This window comes from Oreochromis aureus, linkage group 7 (genome assembly GCF_013358895.1).
Source record: "Oreochromis aureus strain Israel breed Guangdong linkage group 7, ZZ_aureus, whole genome shotgun sequence".
NCBI classification, from domain to species: domain Eukaryota; kingdom Metazoa; phylum Chordata; class Actinopteri; order Cichliformes; family Cichlidae; genus Oreochromis; species Oreochromis aureus.
Window position 1 is genome coordinate 62,320,807 of NC_052948.1, and position 18,405 is coordinate 62,339,211.

At 41.2% G+C, this 18,405-nt stretch overlaps 1 protein-coding gene across 1 annotated transcript in view; it reads right to left on the reverse strand.

The window, feature by feature from the left end:
- Window positions 1–1,957: 1,957 nt before the first annotated feature.
- The window catches only part of LOC116325242 (voltage-dependent calcium channel subunit alpha-2/delta-4-like), an 87,066-nt gene continuing 70,618 nt past the window's right edge, over window positions 1,958–18,405 (reverse strand). Inside the window, exons 32-39 of the mRNA XM_039614770.1 lie at window positions 5,940–6,010; window positions 5,743–5,818; window positions 5,504–5,556; window positions 4,527–4,582; window positions 2,702–2,722; window positions 2,468–2,585; window positions 2,079–2,215; window positions 1,958–1,965 (exon numbers count right to left, since the gene is read on the reverse strand). Coding sequence (XP_039470704.1) covers window positions 1,958–1,965; window positions 2,079–2,215; window positions 2,468–2,585; window positions 2,702–2,722; window positions 4,527–4,582; window positions 5,504–5,556; window positions 5,743–5,818; window positions 5,940–6,010 — 540 coding nt within the window. The remainder of the gene's footprint in view (window positions 1,966–2,078; window positions 2,216–2,467; window positions 2,586–2,701; window positions 2,723–4,526; window positions 4,583–5,503; window positions 5,557–5,742; window positions 5,819–5,939; window positions 6,011–18,405) is intronic.

An 18,405-nucleotide genomic window follows, 5' to 3' on the forward strand; every position in this document is an offset into this window, starting at 1 on the left:
TTCTATCTCAGCCAACAAAATCATCCAGACGTCACTTTCTCTCCATCTTCACCTTCAACAGGCAGGCGTCACACTCCTTAGTGATCCGCAGCGTTTCCTCGCATACGGCGTGCGGCATCTTCTGTTAACCTTTGACCCTTAAAGCTGCTGAGAAAGTCTTTGAGTGTTTAAAGTTCAGCTTTTTTTTGTCCTAATTTGAGAGTTTTGGTAAATCGAGGCTGTAAAACTCTACATTTACACATCAGCTCTGTATCAAAAAAGCTACAAAGGTGCTACATTCTTGTTCGGGTGTAATGGCAACGCATCTCCACGCACAGGCTGCACTGTCCAGGAGGGCCCCCCCCCAGGAGTCTTATCATTTCTCCTCCAGCTGCAGAGTCACTGCAAAGCTGATCCAGAGTCAGTTTAGAGTCTATTGCAGGTTTTAAAGAAAACCTAGTGTAGCCCTTTATTTGTGCTGCAAAGTGAGGCCGATCAGCAGCTGAGACAGTTTCTCCATCCAAGTTTGTCTCTTATTCCAGTAAAAGAAAAAAATCCTTTGGCTACCTGCTGGATGTTCCGCCTCACTGTCATGTTTATCTTGATTGGTGGGTTCACTCTGGTTTAGTACTCAGTGACCAATGAGACGAGCAGAGAGGCAGAAAAGAGCGAGAGCGACAGGGAGATGGCTGCCGCCCCGCCGCAGTCCTTAGCGTTCTCCTGTAGGACAAAACAAATGTGATGCTCAGTCCTCTCATATCAGTTTCTCTGAGTACATCAGTGTTCACCTGCTGCAACAGACAGTCATTAGTTAGCCTTACAGAATGAACAGCAGATTATGGATGACTTGATGTATGAGCGGTCAGTGAAGTTAATTTTCTGTCCATACTCTAGACTGATTTTAGCATACATTACATTCTAACTCGTGCATACTTAAAGCGAGTATACCTACAGTATCACAGTTTTTCTCTCTTCTTCTTTTTTTGCTTTTCTTAGATGCACTCAAACTTTCTGTTTACATGGGGCAGCCAATCAAAAGACACCTGAGTCACATCAGACAGAACTGATGGAGAGTCTGAGATATTTAACCCACAGTCTGAGTGTTCCTTTGGAGATCGTCCTGAGTGTCCGGAGCTTGTTTCACATAAATGATGCACCACAGTCCAGTGTAAGCCAAATGTAGATTATTACAAGCTATGACCCATCATGCAAAGCTCTTCTAGGGGAGTCCAAGAATAAAAATAAGGAGCTGGGAATCTGCCCAATACACCTGCTTTAAACAGCCATCAAGTGTGACTCAGGACTGATGTTAGAGATTATACACAAGCTGCAACAACGACTGTTAAATGATTAGTGGAACTTTTAAAGTGAAGAATTTGAATCCCTTAAAAAAATCACTGTTAACAAAAGAGGTGATGTTCTGCTTTTCAGCTGACTCAAGGATTTGTTGGATGTGCTGCAGGACAGAGGTGCATCAGTACCCGATTGACCCTGAGACCTGCTTCACCTCTATTTATTTCACACACAGACACACACACCTTATGTGTTGTTGCTAGCTTTCTGTGTGAGATTCTTTGTCTTGGAGCCTTTAAAATCACCACGTTTGTTTTTGTTAAATAGTCTTACAGTTCTCTGCGTTCACAGTCAGCAGTGAGGCTCAGCACTGACCTTTGGGTGGTAGGCGTGGCATGACTCAGGGCGCCGCCGCACCTTCTGGGATTTCATCCTGTTGCACTTCACTGTGGCGTTATGTTCACAGATGTTAAGGAAAACTGGAAGCTCGATGTCAACGACTGTCGATCGGCATCGCCTGACTTTTTGGGACTAAATATATAATGGGGACGAAATTTTGTAGAAACAAAGCACGGTATAAATCTGAAGTTTCAAAGCCTCAGCTAAGAGCAAACAGATGTTGTGAGACTGCTTAGATAATCTATTAATGTTCTCATTACTGGCCTTGGAGTGCCAGTGGACTGCATCACTGATCTGAGGGAAAATAAGGAGATTACAGCACAAATGTGATTTTCCAGGCTGATCGCAGTCTAGCCCTCCCTGCAGTATTTGTGGCTGTAAGCATCCAGCAGGGGGCAGCATTTTGCTGCTGAGTATGTGAAGGATATATTTGATCTCTTTGGGCTCCAGCAGAATGGCTCCATACTGACGGGAGCAGTCACAGTAGGCCTGAGTCACGACCAGAACCAGGTTACTGTCAGGAATCTGCTGCACCACAAACATCCTGAAACGCAAAGAAGGCCACAGTCAGTCACTGCCAATCATTCGATTATCAGACTAGCAGCCAGTGGACAGTGTTTCAAATTAACAGCGGTCACAGTGATCTCTGAAATATCACATGAAACAATCAACTGATATTAAAATAAAAAAGAAATCTTATTTTTGATTTTAAGTTGAAACTTCCTCGATTTAAGATTAACAAACTATGAATGAAGCTTGTTTTGATTTTTAAAGTGTGTGTGTGTGTGTGTCATACTTCTGGCATCGTCCACACTTGATGAGGCTGTTGGCCTCTCTGACAGACGGGTCGTACATGAAGCCAGGGTAAGCCGTGTCGCAGGGCTGCAGCGCGTCCACCTTCTTCTGCTTATGAGCTGAGGAAACCACACACACACGCACACACACACACGTTACACAGCGTCGCTACACCTGAGATGGCTAGTCCCTTTTTATGATGAGCAGATGATGTCCACAGATGTGTCTTACTCACATGTGTGATAGCCAGCTTTGGCTGAACGGATGAAGATGGATCACAGTGACGACAAAGATGGCACACGGAGGTGATGAAGGTGAGGATGGTGATGGAGAGATGATGATGAAGATGAGCAATTTATTAATGAGACAAAAAGAAAACAAAACTTTTCTAATCGTTTTCCTTTCATAATTTTGATCGGTAAAGTTTCAGCCTCTGGAGACACGACACCGACACCTGTGCTCACTAATGTGATAACGATGGAAAGCCAGAAGGATCACCAAAGTTACTGAGTTCATCCTGAGAGGAGCACGAAAACCTTCTGAATAGCTCCACATATTTATCCAGACAGCTACAGCATGCTGCCACCTACAAATATTCCTCCACTAATATGAGGTGTAATGATAAAGTTACGCACATAACTCTATATAAATAATAGAAAATGTATCCAGCCACCTCCTGTAGCTCTTTGGGGTAAATGCTGAGGTGCTGCTGAGCCAGCTGAGAGACGTAGTCCCTCCACTTAGTTGGACACGCTTCCTCAGTCATGAGGCATCCAGGAAAATCCTGGTCAGATGCTGAACCACCTGAATGGACTCGGTTTAATGGGGAGGAGACAGAGCTCTATACCCCATCTCTAAGGCGGAGGTCAGACACCCATCACCTGGATTATTCTTTTGGTCAGGTCATGGTCCTACGTGAGAGGATGATTTGCCGTTATGGTGGAGGGGTGAGTAAAGGATTTTTTCTGCCCAAGTAACCCCATGAGCTATGCTGTCTGAGGCAGTTTGGCCCTAGTAGGGTCCAAACTATCGATTGAGCAGGAGGCCAGGCTAAATGTGATTCCCTATGAAGAGAAAAACAAGGGACCTGTTCTAAACTAGCAGACTGTGTCTGGCCTAACCCAAATGGCCCTGCCTTCCTTTGGTTCCTACGGCCTGCTCTTACTTTCGGGATCAGGCAGCAGTCAGAGGTGGAGCTCATTATTTTTATTATACCTTTATTTAACCAGGAAAAGTCCCATTGAGATTAAGAACCTCTTTTTCAAGGGAGTCCTGGCCAAGAGGCGACAACACTTTGAAATTACAAAGTTACATACATATTTTAAAATAACAATTACATTTTAAAAAACGATTTTCTCTGGCTCTCTCAATCTAGACTTAAAAGCATTTAATGAAATAAGATCTGCTATCTTCCAATCTTTTTGCATCATGTTCCATGTGAAAGGGGCAGCATAAGTAAAAGCCCTCTTTCCCAGTTCAGTTCTGGCAAATGGAACATTGAGCAACAAAAGATCGCTTGAACGCAGGCTGTAAGAAACAGTACTTTTCCGTGTAAGCAGATCGCAAATGTAGGTGGGCATTTGTCCAAGTAGGGCCTTATAAATAAAGATGCACCAGTGAGCAAACCTCCTGGAGGACAACGAAGGCCATCCCACTCGAGCATACAGATCACAACAATGGGTCAAAGCCCTACAGTTTGTAATAAACCGTAGAGAGGCTCATGGTGCTGTGATCCCCAGTTACCAGTACTGGTTGTACGGATACATTGAGATTGGTTGTTGTTCTCCTTCACAGGGTCGTGCCGTGTTATATCCACTGTAATCAGACTGATCTCTACTGTAATGTCCTGAGCAAGCGTCGACCTGTGGGACTGAAAATGAAACCAATGCTAAAACATGCAGCTCCACTAATGACCTCTTGAGGCCGACTCAAGAGATCATTACTCCCAAACCAGCGCTCCTCATAAGATTGAACTTCCCGAGAAACAAAGACTACCAAGATTTGATGGTGATTAAGTGCACTGTCAGATAACTTGACCAGTCAGGTCAGTCTGAGCTTACCATCCACAAAGTAATCAGAGTGCCAGAGACCACAGAGGTTAAAGTCCAGCAGGAACCTGACAGAGACACAAAAACACCTTGTTAAAGACAAAAAAAGCACCTGACATCCAGCAGCAGCAGTCAGTGCTGTGAGGTAAACTGTGAAACAACTGAGGCACAAAGCAAAATTTAACTCTGCAGGTTTCAGTCAGTAAAAGTCTTTCGGTTCGGTGATATAAAAGTCCAGCAGTCTTTAAGTACCACCATTTGATTTATTTTTAAGCTTTAAAAATCTCTCAGTGGTGGGGAGGTTCAGTTTGCAGTTAAAATGATTTATGCATATTAAAAATGTGAACCACGCACACTGGCTCATTATCCACAGGTAGTATTTCACACCCTGAAGACATGAAGCAGACAAAAGTCTCCCTGGACTTACAGTGTGTTTGCTGTTAACATCATTACGAAACGTTTCTAATATAATAAGAACAGAAGCACATTAATAGTGACTGAGAGATCGTACTTGAGTATGTAGATTTTATCCTACGTTATACCTTTACAACACTACAATGAGGTTGGAAACTATATACAGTACAAAATATACGAAATATATGATGGTCTTTTTGTCTGTCACAGGTTAAGTGACCACACATATTTTTGTGCCTATTCTGTCCATTTCCAGCTCCTTCTTTTATTCTTGTACTCTACCAGAGCAGCTTTGCATGATTAACAGTTCAAAATAATCTCCAAAAGTTGAATCTGTTCATCTGGACGTAGCGTTTTGTGGGAGAAACGTTTCGTCACTCATCCAAGTGACTTCTTCAGTCTCAGCTGACTGCAGGTTTCCCCAAACCTTATAAACAGTACATTTGCATAATGACTGAAACCAGCCTAGTTCAAAATAATCTTTTATTTGATTCTAAGCCTTGATTTACATTTGTTTGCATGATCACATCAGTGCAGGACATTTTGATTATGGGATGCTACTCTTTAGCACTTACATCAGCGCATTTGAGAAGAACCATCTTATCAAAGCCACGATGCCGTAGAATGGCTGCAAAAGGGAAAACAAGAAACGAGAACTTTTGGTAGAATAAAATCTTAAAAATCATCAGAATACTTCTTTAATCTTTGGATGTTACCCATGTGTTGGTATACAAGAACTTTATAACAGATAATATCAATAATATAAGAGGTAAGCCTCTGTTGTCATCAGTAGCTAAATAGTAATGAGACTCACGCTGAGCAGAGGTCGCGCGCTGCTGGCGTGATGGTGGCCCGTCTTGCACATTGCCTGGTAGTCAAACAGGGACACTCTGAAAAAAAGAAAGCTCAGGATGAATTGTGACTGGAGAAAAGTGTGCTCTGTTCTTCATACCAACATATTTCAAAATAAAAAGAAACATCATTGGAAAATATGTCTTGAGTTAGTCATACTTTTTAAACATTCCCATCTTGAGCAATGAAGCCATGATGGACCCGTCTACCTCGCCAAAGAAGCGACCAATCTGTGAAAGACAACATGAAGCCAACAGGCTTTTGTTATTAGAATTCAGCAACATGAAAATGAAGAATAATTTACAGTGTGGTGTACTTTTACAGAGCTGTAAAACTAACAGCAAACTGGAATGGGATGTTCATGGACTAAAACTGGATGGTAATAAAACCATCACGCCTCTGCTGAGCACCAGTGATACCTGTGAGGTGTCTCTGCAGGACCCAAAGGATACTAAAGGGTAACACCCACAGCAGCCAGAGCCTGCTCATCTTGCTGCCATTGGTCAAGAAATACAGTTTCTGCTTTATCACAAAACTTCAGAACAGTTTCTTTCCTCGGGCCGTGAGACCATTGAATCATCTTTCACACTTTGTTGTAATGTTGAGATTCAGTTTTGATGATTTTATTTTGGATTTTTTTTTTGTTAGTTTCATTTGGTGAAATAACACTACCATGTCTGTGTGCAAGCTGCTGTTTCATAATAATAAGTGATCGTGAATCTCAAACAGCTGCATTGGTTTGAAAGAGGAAATGAGGGAACTACAGTCTCTTGACAAGCACCTTTTAAATGGCTGTAACTCCATGACTGTTTTTGCTGGAGACAAAAGTCTAAGTATTCTGGTAAGAATAGAAATTAAACTTTATGTTTATTTGTATCTTGTTTGTATCCCAGTAGCACAAAACATTCACTAGGTACTGCTGTCTGAACACAGGTAGAAAAATCAGCTCCTCTTAGATTTTGCCATGCGCAGTTCATAGTACCATAATTCCCAGACCACTCTGGGCTGGAGAGAAAATGAAAATGGTTCCTAAAAGTGAGAATTATTTTGTAATCTTGCAGCCAAAGTTACACAATAACTCTTTTGGGTAGTTAAACGGTAAAGTCATCATGCTGACCCATCCATCCACCCTGCCCTCCTCTGTTACTCCTGTTATTTTTACTGTAGTCACCAGAGGGTGCTGTTGCCATAAAATGAAATTCTTGGTCATAATCATGTGCTAAGGCCAAATGACTCTACATAAATGCCGACCAGTACCCATTTAGCTGGTAATCTAAGTGCATGCACATCCTTAAAAAAGTTACCTCAAATTAAATTTCCTACACTCAGCTTTTCTGAGTTTGTGGAAAATATTACTCTCTTGGCAGTCTCATCTATTCTAAGATAGCAGGTAAATAGAACATGATCAGTCAGCAGGTTTACACGAAGATAAGGAATGTTTCAGAGAGATTTAAAGTCACTGCTGCGTTCAGCCTGAGAGTCCGCAGTGTGTCGGCTCTCCCCGGCCCTCAGCGGCAGCAGCAGCAGGACCAGAGTCTTTGAATTATTCAGAGCATTTTGTCTCAGCGGCTCTGTTCACGTTTACAAGCTGCTCTCTGCCCACACTTCATCTCTGTCTGGACGGATTCTCCCAGCAGCCTCGGAGGATTCACAGGTTGCTGAGTGTTAGCAGTTGGATGCTGCTTACATACGAAACTTGACCCTCTGTTTTCCTGGCAGCAGCAGTTGCAGCAGAGTGTAAACACACTGAAGTAAACAAAAGCAGAACGAGTGCCAGGAGCTCGGCGGGCACGCAGCAGCAAAGGCAACCAGGCAGGTTCAGGTTTCCATGCTGCCTCTGAAGGGTTTCAATCAAAACTGGCTCATTATATTTAACAGTCTGAAAAAACATCCACCAGTAAAGATCAGTATTCACCAAAACATCATCTTAACAAAGAAAAGCAGAAACTTCAATTTAAAGCAAAATTAAATGTTTTTCAGACAAAGTTTTTCTGGAGAACCTGCAAATCTGTGAGTCACAAGTAAGGCGTTCGCAATGAGTTAAAAGTGGGCATGGCGTAAATTTTATTAGAAGAACAACAGCATGCTTGGATCCTAAGTGTGAACCCTGAATGCTTTCAAGGGTTTCCTCTAGGAGCTCTAATTTATAACAAGCTAGGTTAACACTGATTATGTTCAACAAGCAGAAATCTCCAGGGTTGAGAAACAAAGCCAAACCTGAAGTTGGGCCAAAAACACTACCTTTAGTTACTTATTATCCTTAACAGCTAATGAAACGTTAATGACATGAGTGAAACGGTACATGGTTCTTGATGCTGAATCTCAAAGTGAAAAAAGTCAGATGAGAACACGGTATTCATTTGAAAGTGTGTGAAAACTAAGGAACAACCTACAGGGTTAAAAAATGAACCCAATGTAATAAGTGTCAAAACTGCAGTTCCTCTAATGTCCACTAGAGGCTGGCACCTAAACTGAGTCAGTCCCCACAGACTCCATGTTAAAATGTCCAACTTTACGGCATTCAAAAGCAACACATAAAAACTGTTTAGTTCAAAGTTGCACTTAAAAAGAGAAACACAGTATAATGTCAAATGTACGCTTAGCCCTGGATATTTGGAAGAAAATGTAGTATATATGAAAAGCTTCCAAACATGGTCCAAGAAAGGAAAACACAGGAAGCAGTTAGGAATACCAAAACCTGCCAAAATGTAACAACAGGTGTATGACTTGGCCTCCAAATTCCTTAATCTAATTCTTTATTCAATGCAATCCAGCTTGAGATGGGCTGTAAAAACAAGCCTATTATCCAGGATCTCATATGTCATGTCTTAGTGACTAATATCCCAGGACCTCTGAGGTCTTCTGAGGTCCTGAGGTATTTGGGCTGTTTTGGTGTCATAAAGTTTAATTCAGGGCCCGGCGAAAGAACCTGAGGCTATATAATGTCCCTGAAGGAGTGGAGGGGTCCTCGATGCCAGTTTTTGTGGAAAAAGTACTGACGGAATGCCTCGACCTCCCCCAGGGCACAGAGCTTGGTATCGAGAGATCACACAGGGCTCTGGGAGCTGTGAGGAACCGAGAGGAAACCCCACGTTCGATATTGATCCGTTTTGCCCGCTTTACCACAAAGGAAGAAGTTCTGCGCAAAGCATGGGCCAAGAGGACTGTTCTGCTGAACGGTCAGAGAATATATTTCGATCAGGACTACACGCCAGCCATCCTGCGAAAACGTAAGGACTACGCTGAAGCTAAAAGGGCTTTGAAACAACAGAACATAAGATTCCAGACCCCTTATCCTGCCAAATTGAGGGTCTTCTATCAAGAGGGAACTGTGTTTTATTCGAATGCGGAGGAGGCGACGACGGATATGCGGAGCAGGGGATTCCAGATTGCTAAAGTCGTCTCGAAGCAGACCCTAATGGAGCAGCTGTCAAGCCTGGCGTGGGAGAAGACGGGAATGACGCAGCGGCGTGACACGGAGGGGCACAGAGAAAGAGCCATTCGTGAGCAGCTTCAGCTTTTTAGAAGGTGCTCCCCCTCCATGACAGGAGATTAATGCTCTGTCAAAGTGGGTGAGATAACAAATACCTTCCCCTTACTAGATGAATAATTAAGATTGTTAGAGAGACTGTGGAGAAATGCATCTTAAAGGAGATATTAGGGGCCCTTGCCCTTTAGCCAGGGGAGGCTTCCCCCTGTTCATGGGATTTATGTGTCAGGGTCTGAGAGGACTGACCCCAACCTTGGAATCACGTTGTTTTTTTTTCTGTCCGGTTTTGGACGATTGTTGTTGTTCACTGTTCGGGTTTTTAGTGGGAGTTGACCAGTCGATAAGTTATTTAAGTTTGGATACTTTATTTTGGAAAAATGAGCGCTAAGGGAATTAAGGTTATTTCCTTTAATGTGAATGGGCTCACGAATCCTATTAAGCGAAGTAGAATTTTGACTAAAATGAAGAAAGATCGAGTACAGATTGTATACTTACAAGAAACACACTTGAATAATAATGAACCAGCAGACTGAGAGACAGCTTTTTCCACCAGGCCATCAGGCCATCAGACTGCTGAACACGTCATAGACACCTCACCCTCACTACTGGAACTTCAACATTATGCACTCCATACTGTACATTAATGCCACTGTTTTGCACATACCTACCTCTGTATATTTTATATTTTATATATCTTATTTTATTGTTTACTCTATTTCATTTGTAAAACATGTATATACACACTCACACACACACACACACACACACACACACGTAGAAAAACATATTTAGTACACACATTCAGTAATGTATATACCTTTATATATGGTACATATATTTATTACTTTTTAGATTAACCATTTTTATATTTTGCTTGTTGCACGTTATTGTATTTTGCACAACTCTGTTGCTTGTGAAGCTTGCACACAAGAATTTCACTCGCATGTACTGTACCAGTGTACCTGCACATGTGATGTGACAATAAAGGTGATTTGATTTGATTTGATTTGACATGAAAAACTTAGGAGGATGGGTTTTACAAACATGTTCTCCTCATCGTATGAATCCGGCCGCAGACGGGGTGTGGTGATCTTGATCTCCAGGGCTTTGAACTTTGAAAAATCATTTGAAATTAAAGATAAGGAGGGGAGGTTTATACTGGTTCGGGAACAGTTGATGGTAATCAGGTTACTTTAATGAATGTGTACGCCCCACCAGGAAGTGACTTGAATTTTTTTTAAGAACATTGTTAATATAATGGTGACAGAAACTCATTTGCGGCGGCGATCTGAACGTACGCCTGCGGCCGGATCTAGATAGTTCCAATAGAAGGAAGCTGGAATCGAGTAGGCTACGTCCACACGTACACGGGTATTTTTGAAAACGGAGATTTTCCGTTTTAAAAAATAATCCCGTCCACACGTAAACGCAGACATGAAGGAAAACGCTGCTAGGAACATGCCAAAGCAACAGGTGGCGATATATTCCTAACCGTGTAGAAATGTTGGCCAATCAGAAGTCTAGAAGCCTCAGTGGGAAATAGTAAACAAAGATGGGGCATAGAAGCAGAACCGAGTGGTATGTGTGGAGGGACAGTAACTGCGTTTGTATATGTAAGCATTTAAACACCGCAGAGAGTACACTTAAGGTAACAGTATTGTAGAAATTCATTTCACAGAAACAATAACGTGGCGCACAGTGTGACGTCAAAAAAGGCGCACACCTTTGACGCTGCGTTTTCTCCGTTTTCCTCGTCCACGTAAATGCAAAAACGGAGTTTTCGAAAATATCCACCCTGGCAGGTGTTTTTAGAAATCTCCGTTTTCAGTGACCAAAAATGCCGCTTACGTGTGGACGAAAGGTGCAAACGCATAGAAAAATCTGCGTTTTCAAAAATACCCGGGTACGTGTGGACGTAGCCTTTATAAAAGAATTTCAGCATTGTTTGACGAGGTGGGTTTAATTGATGTTTGGAGAAATTGTTTTCCTACAAGGAGGGATTACTCTCATTTTTCAGCCCCACACTCCCTTTACACGAGGATAGATTATTTTCTGACGTTTGGAAGAGATAGGGATAAAATCTTAACATGCGAGATGGGCTCGATAGATATAAGTGACCACGCACCGCTGTATCTGACGATTGATCTGAACGTATATCCTAAAATTTCAATTTGGAGATTGAATTCATCTCTGCTTAAAGATGTGGAATTTAGGAAAGTAATAAGGAAAGAACTCAAAGATTATCTCGAAATTAATGATAATGGGGAGGTGTCACCCCCGATACTATGGGATGCATTAAAAGCTGTCATGAGGGGGAAGATCATAGCGTTCGCCTCCTTCCAAAAAAAAGCAACTAGAAAGTGAGCACAAACATACGCCTTCAGCGGGCACCCTGCAGAAATGAACAACGATCAGAAATGAAATAAATACGCTGAGTACACAAGCGATAAAGAGAAAATTGTTATATTTTAAACAGAAATATTATGAAGGGGGATCGCAATCAATGAAAATCTTAGCGTGGAAACTTAAGAAGAAGATAGCGGAGAAACTGTAACTAAAATTAAACACCCAGAGACAGGAAATATAATAATATAATATAATAATATAATATAATATAACAGGATGCTTTTGAATCATTTTATAAAACATTATACGCGGGAGTCCTAGGGGGGGGGGGGGCTGAGTATGAAATGGATGATTTTCTGAATTCTTTATGCCTACCGAGCGTTAATGAGGAACAAAATAAAATGATGATAGCGGAGGTGATGGAATCTGAACTTATGAATGCCATCAATAGGTTGAAACCAAATAAGTCACCAGGCTCCGATGGTTACACCGCGGAGTGGTATCGGGAACTTGATCCCTACATTACTCACTACTTTCAATTGGGTGTTAAAAACAGCGCAAATTCCGCCGAGTTGGAAGGAAGCTATCATCTCGGCTATCCCGAAAGAAGGGAGAGACAAAATGGAGTGTGGCTCGTATAGACCCATCTCTGTTCTTAACATCGATTACAGTCTGTTTACTTCTATAATGGCCAGGAGAATGGAAGAATTTTTACCCGACCTGATTAGTAATGACCAAACGGGGCTCATAAGACGACGACAGACCCAGGACAATATACGCAGAACTCTTCATGTAATACATCAGATACAGACATCTAAGAGTACAGCCATGCTTATGAGTATTGATGCAGAAAAAGCCTTCGACTCCGTAAATTGGGACTTTCTATACAAAGTCTTGGATAAATTTGGCTTACATAAGGGAATTGTAGATACGGTGAGGGCATTATATACTAATCCCACCGCAAGAATTAAGGTTAATGGTTATCTTTCAAACAGCTTTGTTCTGCAGAGAGGAAATAAACAAGGCTGTGCTTGGTCCCCGCTTCTGTTTGCTTTGTATTTAGAACCTTTGGCACAATCAATTAAACAAAACAAAGATATTAAGGGGATTACCATCGCGGGACAGGAACACAAGTTTGCTTGCTATGCGGATGATATATTGATATATCTAGATCAGCCCACTGACTCCCTGCCTGCGCTGATGAATCTATGCCAAAAATTTGGGAAACTCTCTGGTTATAAAATTAATATGTCTAAAACTCAAATTCTCAGTTATAATTATAGCCCTCCGGCTCACTTGGTTGTTCGATATCCAATGAGATGGCAAGCAAAATCATTGAAATATTTAGGAGTTGTTATTACTAAGGATTTAACTAAACTATTTGAGGAGAACTTTGGTTCCCTACAAAGGAGAATAGTTGGTGATATTAGACGATGGAACATGATCCCCTTTCTTTCTCTACACTCACGAATTGAATCCATCAAAAATGAATATTCTGCCAAGATTATTATATTTATTCCAAACACTACCAATACCTATTGATTCAAGCCGATTCAACGAATGGGATAAAATAATATCGCGGATTACATGGGGGGGGGGGAGGGTTTCTTTTAAAACTTTACAACTACACAAGAAGGATGGGGGCTGCCGTCATTAAAAAATTATTTTCGGGCTGCTCAGCTGAAGACTGTGGTCAGTTGGTGTGATACAAGCTACCAAGCACAATGGAAGACTATTGAGGAGAGCATGTTTTCCCTTCCAATACAAGCTGTCTTGATGGATTCGAACATTCGGAAATGTATAGACAATGTTTGCAACCCCTGGGTGTCATGTACACTTACTGTATGGAGAAATGTTGTGAAGGAATTTAAACTGGAACGGGATTTGGCTCTATTTAAGTGGTACGCATATGACTCTGACTTTATCCCGAACAAACTGGACTCACGTTTTAAAAGTTGGTCTGCTAAAGGGTTATCTACATTCGATAGTTTGATTAAGGATGGGAACTTAATTTGTTTTGACACACTGAAACAGAAGTACAATCTGGAAAAACAGGATTTTTACCAATACTTGCAAATAAGACATTATATAAAGACAACAATCGGAGTGATGTCAAACACTAATGTGGAATTGGTAACTCTGTTTAGACAGGCGTATAGTGGGGATGTCGATACAAGACTTATTTATTTTTTGTATAATTTTCTTATAAATAAGCTTCCCCACTCAACTGACTATGTGAAGATGTTATGGGAAAAGGAGGGAGGGGTGTGTATTTCAAGGGATGAATGGACTCAGATGTGGGAACGGCAATGGAGGAGTACTTCCTCCAGCAGCTGGAGGGAATTTGGATGGAAGTCTTTGATAAGGTTCTTTATTACTCCGTGTCAAAAGGCTCATTATGATGGGAATCCTCCTGCGTGTTGGAGAAACTGTGGACACCAACGAGCACACCACACCCATATTATGTGGGATTGTTCTTTGCTCCGGATCTACTGGAAAGACATTCATGGAACATTACAAGGCATTTTTGACTGTACATTCCCCTTGGACATCTTTTTTGGATGTATGCCACAGAACTGGTCTAAAAATGACACGTTTGTTAAGAGCCTTACTTGTTGCAAGTAAGAAATGTATAACTAAGAAATGGTTATTGCAAGATATACCGACTTTGTCATTATGGTGGGAAATTACGATAGAGATTTATAGGATGGAGGAGCTAACAGCGTATGTCAATGACAGGGTGTGTTGGTTTCGTTCGTGTTGGGATAAGTGGGTCCTATATGCCAATACCCATAAGCCGAATCTTCTTTTCAAAGTTTGAAATTTCCAACCTGGCTAACTGGTCACTCCCGACTGCTCAGTGCCTCTTTTTTTTCTCTTTTTGTTTTTTTTTTCTCTTTTTCCCCTTGTAAATTGTGTTGATTAATGCCTGTAATCAGCTTCGTGAAGTAATAGTTTAGAAATAAAGAATTTAAAAAAATAAAATAAAATAAATAAAGTTTAATTCTGACAGACTAATGTTCTAAAATGTCCAAAGTATGTACAGTCTAAGTCCTAGCACCTTAACCACTACTTGACACTTACTGACACTGTCACTTTATCAATGCTGGTCATCATGCCCTTTGCTGCTAAAGTATTTATTTACACCTATATTTATACCCACACTCTATACCCATACTCCATACTGGTACTCGGGTTGTTGCACTCTAGTTATAGTATTATTTATTGTATTGTCTTATTACTTGTCATTTCTGTTTGTTAAAAAACCAAAAACCAAAACAAACCAAAACAAAAAAAAACTTAACTATTTATTTATAACTTGTTAACTCATGTTAACATGTGATGTGAATGACAAATAAAGCTCCTTGAATCCTTGAATCTAAACAGTTTCATCTTTTTTAGTTGTAAGTAGTTTCCGGTAATTATGTTTCCCCTTACAGGGTTGCTAGCAGGCTACAGACTCCAAGATGTGTTCATTTCATCACATTATCACACCTCATAGTTGTACTTTTCAGTCTAACCTGCTTTCAGCCCAGAGGTTGAACACTGTACTCTCACAGCAGGTTCTCAGACAGGATCATTGATCATCACTCGGACGTTTCCTCCACACATGGCCAACACCACCCAAAACAAACCTTGTGTTTTGCTTTGTCACCCTGCTCACTACACCTTCTCATACTGACCCATTTCTTATAGTCAGCACTGACTTAATTTCTCTGCTAATTAAATATTTAGCATGCCCTGCAATGCACTACAGGCTACACCTTCACACCACAGCGGCTTCGGCATTGGAGTGGATTCGGGGCGTTTCTGCAAACCTCCTGCAAATCCCAGAGCTCAGCAAAACATCGAGGAAGTGCTTCATCATAATATCTGCTTAGTAAGACCAATGGGAATGCAGGAGGCATGCAAATAATGAAGAATGAGCTGATTCTGGCTTTAGGGTTACAGAATATTTTGCTGCTGCATGTAGCTGATGTTTCTCCTTTTAATCATACTTGAACACGGCCCTACAAGAATGTCTAGTTTTCATTTAACAGCAAATATCTCACTGCTACTCATCAGATATTGCACCAGTTGAACACAAACATCCAGTGGCATTGCATTTGCAATAGTTCAACCTAAAAGCTTCTCATGGGCATTTGTTCATTATGCGTTTTAGTTCAGTTCTTTTTGTCAGGGACAATCCACATAAACATTAGTCTCATGTTTAGAAGGTAGTCAGCTTCCATCTGCACTTCCTTGACAGGTATGTAGAACAGTATAATACAAATACACACATATACATACAGGGAGTGCAGAATTATTAGGCAAGTTGTATTTTTGAGGAATAATTTTATTATTGAACAACAACCATGTTCTCAATGAACCCAAAAAAACTCATTAATATCAAAGCTGAATGTTTTGGAAGTAGTTTTAGTTTGTTTCTAGTTTTAGCTATTTTAGGGGATATCTGTGTGTGCAGGTGACTATTACTGTGCATAATTATTAGGCAACTTAACAAAAACAAATATATACCCATTTCAATTATTTATTTTACCAGTGAAACCAATATAACATCTCCACATTCACAAATATACATTTCTGACATTCAAAAAAACAAAACAAAAACAAATCAGCGACCAATATAGCCACCTTTCTTTGCAAGGACACTCAAAAGCCTGCCATCCATGGATTCTGTCAGTGTTTTGATCTGTTCACCATCAACATTATGTGCAGCAGCAACCACAGCCTCCCAGACACTGTTCAGAGAGGTGTACTGTTTTCCTCCTTGTAAATCTCACATTTGATGATGGACCACAGGTTCTCAATGGGGTTCAGATCAGGTGAACAAGGAGGCCATGTCATTAGTTTTTCTTCTTTTATACCCTTTCTTGCCAGCCACGCTGTGGAGTACTTGGACGCGTGTGATGGAGCATTGTCCTGCATGAAAATCATGTTTTTCTTGAAGGATGCAGACTCCTTCCTGTACCACTGCTTGAAGAAGGTGTCTTCCAGAAACTGGCAGTAGGACTGGGAGTTGAGCTTGACTCCATCCTCAACCCGAAAAGGCCCCACAAGCTCATCTTTGATGATACCAGCCCAAACCAGTACTCCACCTCCACCTTGCTGGCGTCTGAGTCGGACTGGAGCTCTCTGCCCTTTACCAATCCAGCCACGGGCCCATCCATCTGGCCCATCAAGACTCACTCTCATTTCATCAGTCCATAAAACCTTAGAAAAATCAGTCTTGAGATATTTCTTGGCCCAGTCTTGACGTTTCAGCTTGTGTGTCTTGTTCAGTGGTGGTCGTCTTTCAGCCTTTCTTACCTTGGCCATGTCTCTGAGTATTGCACACCTTGTGCTTTTGGGCACTCCAGTGATGTTGCAGCTCTGAAATATGGCCAAACTGGTGGCAAGTGGCATCTTGGCAGCTGCACGCTTGACTTTTCTCAGTTCATGGGCAGTTATTTTGCGCCTTGGTTTTTCCACACGCTTCTTGCGACCCTGTTGACTATTTTGAATGAAACGCTTGATTGTTCGATGATCACGCTTCAGAAGCTTTGCAATTTTAAGACTGCTGCATCCCTCTGCAAGATATCTCACTATTTTTGACTTTTCTGAGCCTGTCAAGTCCTTCTTTTGACCCATTTTGCCAAAGGAAAGGAAGTTGCCTAATAATTATGCACACCTGATATAGGGTGTTGATGTCATTAGACCACACCCCTTCTCATTACAGAGATGCACATCACCTAATATGCTTAATTGGTAGTAGGCTTTCGAGCCTATACAGCTTGGAGTAAGACAACATGCATGAAGAGGATGATGTGGACAAAATACTCATTTGCCTAATAATTCTGCACTCCCTGTATACAGAGGGCATTAAACACAAATAGAATGATGTAATAATTAGCCTAACAGCACACTTCAATAAACATAACAAGACAGTTTCTCCATCACTGTCCTATCTGAATCTAAACATCATAGGGCTGTGTGATATATCCATTTTTAGAGGTTTAGAATTAAACACCAAAGCACATGGCTCCGCCCTCACACTCGCTCTGCGCCTCCATTTTGCTTTCAAAGATCTCCTGCAGCATGACGGAGACACTACCTTTATTCTTTGAACAGACTTAATAAAGACAGTATAAGAGAGTGACACACCTTTCAGGTCTGAAAAGTGCAGCCAAGGTGGAAAAGTCATTAAATGTGCATTCTTTCTAATGACCAGCAGTGGCCGACTACTCTGGCTGCAACAAGACTTACGTCTATGAGATTACAGGCTCTATTTGTAGACATCGTGCTTCATTACGAGACTTCACTGACCAATCGTGATCTCACAGTGGCTACGTCAGTCACAGATATCTGGGTCAAGACCTCCCATTTCCCGTCCCCCGGACACCATTTGTGTTCATAAATGGTGAGTAGAAATGCGATGCAACTGCTATACAACTACAGACTGCTGAAACATGAAACATCAGAAGCAGCCCTAAAACTCTCATCCCTTGTCTACAGATTGTTCATATTCCAGTTTGCAGAAATTAATTTTGATCATTTCAGGTCATTTTAATTCAATTCAGTTCATGAACTGAATTATTTTCCATTTTATTACTAATATAGGAAATAATATGTCTACAGCTAAAAAGAGCACCTTTATGCAGATGACACCATAATTTACTGAGCTGGCTCTCCTCTGAATTAAACTGCTGAGGAGCTACAAGTTGCCTTTCAGGAGCTGAGGGCATTATTTTGAAATTTAAAATGGGTTCTTAATGGTAATCGTAAGAGCTTGAAAAAAGAAGGTGTCTG